This window comes from Salvia splendens, chromosome 11 (assembly GCF_004379255.2).
Source record: "Salvia splendens isolate huo1 chromosome 11, SspV2, whole genome shotgun sequence".
Taxonomy (NCBI): Eukaryota; Viridiplantae; Streptophyta; class Magnoliopsida; order Lamiales; family Lamiaceae; genus Salvia; species Salvia splendens.
In genome coordinates, this window is record NC_056042.1 from 24,979,869 (window position 1) to 24,986,112 (window position 6,244).

The following is a 6,244-nucleotide window of genomic DNA, read 5'->3' on the forward strand; positions in this document are numbered from 1 at the left end:
TATAATAATTTATTTTAATTATAAAAAATGACTGTTGAGCAGTAGGAGTAAAGTAACAGATTTAATCTCATAAAATAAAGAAAATATTGAGAAAAGTAATGAGATGAGTGATCGCCTTCGGCTCAACCTTGCTTGCAAAGAAATCGATTCTCCAGAGCAGAGATGGCAGTTGGAGCTTCACTTTCTCTCCCTAATTTCCTCTTCTCTCTCATTCACATTCTATTAAACACCCACACCTCACACCTACTTTTTCACATTCCTCAAATTTCTCTCTTCTCTCCACAACAACAATGGCGGGTATCGCGATCACAATCCTAGCTCTGACTGCGGCGGCAGGCTTTTGGGGGGTGGAGGCGGAATCGTCGAAGCAGATAATCGTGAAAACAGTCAAGGGGCAGAAGTTGTGCGATCAAGGGTGGGAGTGTAAAGGCCTTTCCAAATACTGCTGCAATCAAACCATCTCCGATTTCTTCCAGACCTATCAGTTTGAGGATCTCTTCGCCAAGAGGAATTCGCCTGTCGCCCACGCCGTCGGATTTTGGGACTACAAGTCCTTCATCACCTCCGCCGCCCTCTACCAGCCGCACGGCTTCGGCACCACCGGAGGCCCTGAGACGCAGGCGAAGGAGGTCGCAGCTTTCCTCGGCCACGTCGGCGCCAAAACCTCATGTAAGCTTCATTTCCCTAATTCTCTTTTCAATTTATCAAATTGATGCTCACATCTCATCTGCCTAATCCGATCTCGATCGTAAAATTGATTTTGCGCCTAGATCTACCTGCAATTAGTGTAAATTGAATTTGCGCGGGATGAATGTTTGAACTTTGAAGCTATACATATTTAATTCATTTGATTCTAGAAGTATTGAATTCGAACTAGGCATAGCATCTGCAATAATCGATCTATCATCTAATAAACTTGTAACATTGATGTTATAAAGGTATTGATTGATACTAGAGAAATACAACAATGCAGGTGGTTATGGGGTAGCCACCGGAGGACCGGAGGCGTGGGGACTGTGCTACAACAAGGAGATGAGTCCTGACAAAGACTACTGCGACGACTACTTCAAATACGACTACCCTTGCTCCCCGGGTGCCCAATACTATGGCCGTGGCGCCATACCTCTCTACTGGTAGAATTTGTTCACTCTTCACTATCTCAACGCTTATATATGTATGTCATCAAACAGCCTCTGAATTCTGTGTGTTGTACGTACCAGGAACTACAACTATGGGGCGGCCGGTGAAGCCCTCAAGCAAGACTTGCTCAACCATCCCGAATACATTGAGCAGAACGCCACTCTTGCCTTCCAAGCCGCTATCTGGAGGTGGATGACCCCTCCCAAGAAGGGCCTTCCCTCTGCTCACGATGCCTTTGTGGGGACGTGGAAGCCCACCAAGAACGACACTTTGGCCAAACGCATCCCCGGCTTTGGAACCACCATGAATGTTCTCTACGGGGATAGTGTTTGTGGGCAGGGTGATGTTGATCAGATGAACACCATCATCTCTCACTACCAGCACTATCTTGACCTGATGGGCATTGGCCGGGAGAAGGCCGGGCCTCACGAGCAGCTCACGTGCGCTGAGCAGGAACCCTTCACCGTAGCCTCTAAATCATCGTCTTCTTGAACAGTATACATTTGATGGAATAAGAGGGGCGCATGAGGGAGGCCCCCTAGCTATGGTTGTGTGATTGTGCAGATTTTGTCAAAGTTGAGCTGTTTTATACTCGTATGTAGTTAGCAGCTATGAAGATGAAGAATTGTAATGTAATTGTACTTAAGCCACATCACATCTCACCTTGATGCTTTGATGAATTTGTTTGATTATTGGATTGGGGAATGGCAATATGTGAGTTGGTGTTATTCTATTTTAAAGATTTTAAATGGTGAATTCTTGGTATCTTTTCCCAACCCTAAAAAATGCAGAATAATAACATTGAAACTCAAGGGCTATTTGAGTGAAACTAATTGAAAACTTGCAATGTGGAACAGAAATGTATTACTATTGCATATAGGCTATCAACACTGACAGTCAAAATGGTCTAAATTTGAAAACAATGATAACATGCAATTTCAAAGAAGCTAAAACATTCAATGCACAGAGATCTTGAGAGGGCTTCTTCTTTTCCGGATTGCAGTCGCACCACGGCCATCTGCACACGTACAAAAATTTTAAATCAAAATTCAATTAACCCCCAAAAAAGAAAGAAAGAAAGAAAGAAAGAAAGCAAGTGTGATGATGATGATACCGTTGGTGAAGATGGGGCGAGGAGAGAAGGCGAGGAGCTGGTCGTACTCGGCGGGGAGGGCGCGGTAAACCTGGGCCCACTTGGTAGAGTGAGGGTGGTGGAGATTGAGAGCGAGCATCTCCGCCCTGGAATAGGAATAGGAATAGGAATAGGAATAGGAGTTATTCCCTTTCTTGATGTTCTTGATCTTCCAATCCTTTCGAGGGCGAGTAGCTTTGTTGGATTGTTGGGAGAAGAGGGAGGTGTCGATGAGCGCAGTGTCGTCGAGCACCTCGATGTTGAGGAATCGCATTCCTGGTTGAGTAGTTGATTGAGGCTTGTTGGGGGAGATGAACAATGCCGCCGCGATGGAGCTTCCCACGCCGCACTGCTTGCTGCTCGCGAAACGGGACGATTTCGCACTCGCCATCGCACACGCATATACAGAATTGAATTGAATTGAAATTATATGAATTGCAGTGGATGCCGTTTCTCACTTATTTATAGATATCATCATCACTCCTTTTTCTTTTTCCTTTTCCTTTTCCTTTTCCTTTTTCTCACATTTTCTATTTCCGTCCCATTTTTCCCTGACCCTGATTTCTTCTTTCTCAATTTAAATTCAACTTCAAATTTTATATTTTTAAATGCTTCGATATGTGTGAAAGAGGCAATCATCTATAGACCTAAGAGCGTCCACTATAAGGTGGACGCGGCGGTCGCCGCAAGCGGGGCGATGGCGGGGCGGAAGCGGGGCGGCTTATAGTGGGAAGGGTGTCCGCCGCGGGGGTGGACGCGGCGGGTGAGGGGAGGGACGGCGGACGCGGAATCGCCGCGTGCGGGGCGAGGACGCGGCGACCGGGCTATAGCCGCGCCTATAGGCACGGCGCCTATAGTGGCACGAAGATGAAGCCGCGCCTATTGCATGCGAATTTTTTTTTTTTTACATTTCAATTCACCTATAAATACACTCCACTCCATTCATTATTTTCACACCATTCAAACACAACATCTATACAAATTTCTCTCACTACAATTTGGGGTCGGAAATGAACAATTTGTGGAGAGACAACTGGAATGCTCTGATTCAACAGGTGCAACACCAGGCCGCCCAGGAGGTAGCGGCCCGTTTGGCGGAGGAGGCGGAGGATGCGGAGGCTCCGATCCCTCGCACCATTACTCATCGGCGGACAATCCCACGAGACCACGTCGGTGCTCACCAACGTTTAATGGATGATTACTTCGTGGATAACCCCTGTTATCCACCCGAGATATTCCGCCGGAGATTCAGGATGTCGCAGCGGCTGTTCAACTATATAGCGACGAATTTGGCGGAGTGTTACCGGTGCTTCACCCTCCGGCGTGATGCGTCAGGCCGGATCGGGCTGTCCACACAACAGAAGTGCAACGCTGCAATCCGACAGCTTGCCTACGCTGGACCAGCGGACATGTTCGATGAATACCTACAGATGGGTGAGACGACTAGCCTCACGGAGCTTAGGCAGTTCTGTAAGGGGATCCAGGAAATTTTCGGTGGGGAGTTTCTACGGAAGCCCAACCCGGATGAGTGTCAGCGCCTACTTGATATGCACGGGTCGGTGCACGGCTTCCCCGGAATGTTAGGAAGCATCGATTGCATGCATTGGGAGTGGAGGAACTGCCCCGTGGCATGGAAAGGCCAGTTCACTACTGGATTCAAAAGCAAACATCCAACGATGATACTGGAAGCCGTGGCAGACTACCGTCTGAAGATCTGGCATGCGTATTTCGGCGTGGCAGGTTCGAACAACGACATCAATGTTCTTCAGTCGTCGCCTCTCTTCAACGAGGAGTGCCGGGGGGAGGGGCCAGAAATCAGCTTCGTAGCCAACGGTACGCAGTATAGTAGGGGCTACTATTTGGCAGATGGAATATATCTGCGGTGGCCCGTATTCGTGAAGACTGTCCGCCAACCGGTAGGACCGAAGAAACAATATTTTGCGCGCAAACAAGAGAGTGCTAGGAAGGACGTTGAGCGGGCTTTTGGTGTCCTCCAATCGCGGTGGGCTATTATACGGTGTCCGGCACGAGTTTGGCACGAAGATGATGTCGCGAATATTATGTTAGCCTGTATCATATTGCATAATATGATAATAGAAGATGAAGGATTTGCGGCAGAGCGATGGGCGCCGGAAGAGGGTGCAAGTACAAGTCACGGTGTCGCCTCCGCGCCGATCCAGATGGGCGTACCACGGAGCAATGAATATTTGATCCAACGCTTCGCTGATATGCGCATGACCACATCACATAACACATTGCAGGCCGATTTGATTGAAGAAGTGTGGGCACGTAGGGGAGGTAGTGGCATTGTGTAAACTTGGTAGTGATTTGTACTAGATTCAATGTAGTGTGTGATTTTAATTTTAATTTAGTGTGTAATTCTAATTTTAATTTTAATTTGTATTTTATTTTTATTTTTATTTTTAATTCGTATAGTCGGCTTCTTCTAATCCACTAAGAGTCCGATAAATTTGTTCTTAATTACTTGAAATATTATAAAATGAAAGTTGATTATAAAATTTGGGGCTATTGGAGGTGTCCACTATAGTGGCGGACACAAAATTTTGGGGCTATGGAAAAAAAATTGGGGCTATGGACAAAAAACTGGGGCGGGGCTATTGGGCGTGTCCACCTTATAGTGGACACCCTAATGAGATTACTTATTAGGTACTGCTACGAATACGTTGCACAAATTTTAATACATATATCTATATGCATTAGAGCATCTCCAATGGCGGACATCCGGTCGGACGTGCGCGACGGGTGATCGGGACGTCCGCCATTATGGCAGGGGAGGTCGGATACGGACGTCCCGTGAGGACGTCGGGTGTCCTCGGACGTCGGCACGACGGGCGGGCGGAAGTCCGCCATTGTGGCGTGGGTCGGACGTCCGATTTTTAAATTTTTTTAAATTTTTTTTAAACTCTATATATACGGCTCGTTGACTTTTATTTCATCCGCTCGGACAAAAGAAGTCATACTTTGCGAGCGGTCAGGAAGCAGCGCGCAAGGATGTGGAGCTGGCATTTGGTGTGCTCCAGAGTCGATGGGCGGTAGTCAAGGGTCCTGCACGGCAGTGGTATATTCCCAACATCGGCGATGTCATGTACGCATGTATCATAATGCACAACATGATTGTCGAAAATGAAGGTGCAGAACTGACTCATTGGACCAATGAAGATGATACGGGTGCAGGTCCAAGTCACGGCGTGGCCACCGCGAATGTGAATATGGGGGTACCTCATGGAGAGGTCGAGCGGATGCGTGCATTTGCCGACATGCGGCAAACAGATGCCCATGTTCGACTTCAGAACGATATTATCGAAGAGGTTTGGACGCGGAAGGGTTGGCGTTGATGTTAGTACTTTTTTTTGTTTTATTACTATGTAATTTTTTTTCAAATCATGTATGTTTTTTTTAAATGAAGTTGTTAATTTTTCCCGTTCGTATTCGTGTTGAAATTTTATTTCCATAAACGTAAATTGTTTTATTTGTGAATTTGTGATTTTTTTTATTGCGGGAAGTCCTAGTGGGAAGGGCAATGGGAAGGGCGGATTGTGAAGGGGATGTCCTAGTGACGTGGCAGTGGGATGGGAAGTCCTAGTGACGTGGCGGGAGGTGTTTTCGGGATGTCCTAGTGGATGTCCGAGTGGGACATTCGCCCACTGGAGATGCTCTTAGCTTAGTCATTTGACTTCAATACATATTTCATATATTTCCTGTAAGTTAAATTCACTCATTTTTAGCTACTCGTTATTTACTATTTTTTATAGCATTTAGATCAATATGTCACAATTTACAGTGTCATATTCAAGCAATCATGATGATGAACTATCTCTCGTATAATTTATTTTCTTTCCACGACGCTTTACATTCAACATAAAAATCGTATTTACTAGGTGACCTTCACATTGGAACTTTACACATGTGGTCGACATAACTTTTCTAAACTCACATTCTAGTGAAAACTTA

General features: G+C 46.2%; 2 protein-coding genes across 2 annotated transcripts; one reads left to right on the forward strand and one right to left on the reverse strand.

Annotated features, from left to right (window-relative positions):
• Nucleotides 1–227: 227 nt before the first annotated feature.
• LOC121754193 (chitinase-like protein 2) lies at nucleotides 228–1,868 on the forward strand. Its single transcript, XM_042149551.1, has 3 exons — nucleotides 228–669; nucleotides 974–1,133; nucleotides 1,221–1,868. Exons 1-3 carry the CDS (start codon nucleotides 291–293, stop codon nucleotides 1,630–1,632), a joined length of 951 nt encoding a protein of 316 aa, XP_042005485.1. The 5' UTR covers nucleotides 228–290; the 3' UTR covers nucleotides 1,633–1,868.
• A 121-nt stretch (nucleotides 1,869–1,989) lies between these two features.
• Nucleotides 1,990–2,702, reverse strand: LOC121754194. Its single transcript, XM_042149552.1, has 2 exons — nucleotides 2,255–2,702; nucleotides 1,990–2,158 (listed from the first exon to the last, which is right to left on the reverse strand). Exons 1-2 carry the CDS (start codon nucleotides 2,661–2,663, stop codon nucleotides 2,097–2,099), a joined length of 471 nt encoding a protein of 156 aa, XP_042005486.1. The 5' UTR covers nucleotides 2,664–2,702; the 3' UTR covers nucleotides 1,990–2,096.
• Nucleotides 2,703–6,244: the final 3,542 nt, after the last annotated feature.

What these genes read in the sequence shown, in the direction of transcription:
- LOC121754193 (XM_042149551.1), top strand. Translation starts at nt 291, where the DNA reads ATGGCGGGTATCGCGATCACAATCCTAGCTCTGACTGCGGCGGCAGGC. An exon ending in CGTCGGCGCCAAAACCTCAT is followed by an intron (nt 670 to 973) that starts GTAAGCTTCATT and finishes ACAACAATGCAG; the next exon opens with GTGGTTATGGGGTAGCCACC. An exon ending in GGCGCCATACCTCTCTACTG is followed by an intron (nt 1,134 to 1,220) that starts GTAGAATTTGTT and finishes TGTACGTACCAG; the next exon opens with GAACTACAACTATGGGGCGG.
- LOC121754194 (XM_042149552.1), bottom strand. Translation starts at nt 2,663, where the DNA reads ATGGCGAGTGCGAAATCGTCCCGTTTCGCGAGCAGCAAGCAGTGCGGC. An exon ending in TCGCCCCATCTTCACCAACG is followed by an intron (nt 2,159 to 2,254) that starts GTATCATCATCA and finishes GTACGTGTGCAG; the next exon opens with ATGGCCGTGGTGCGACTGCA.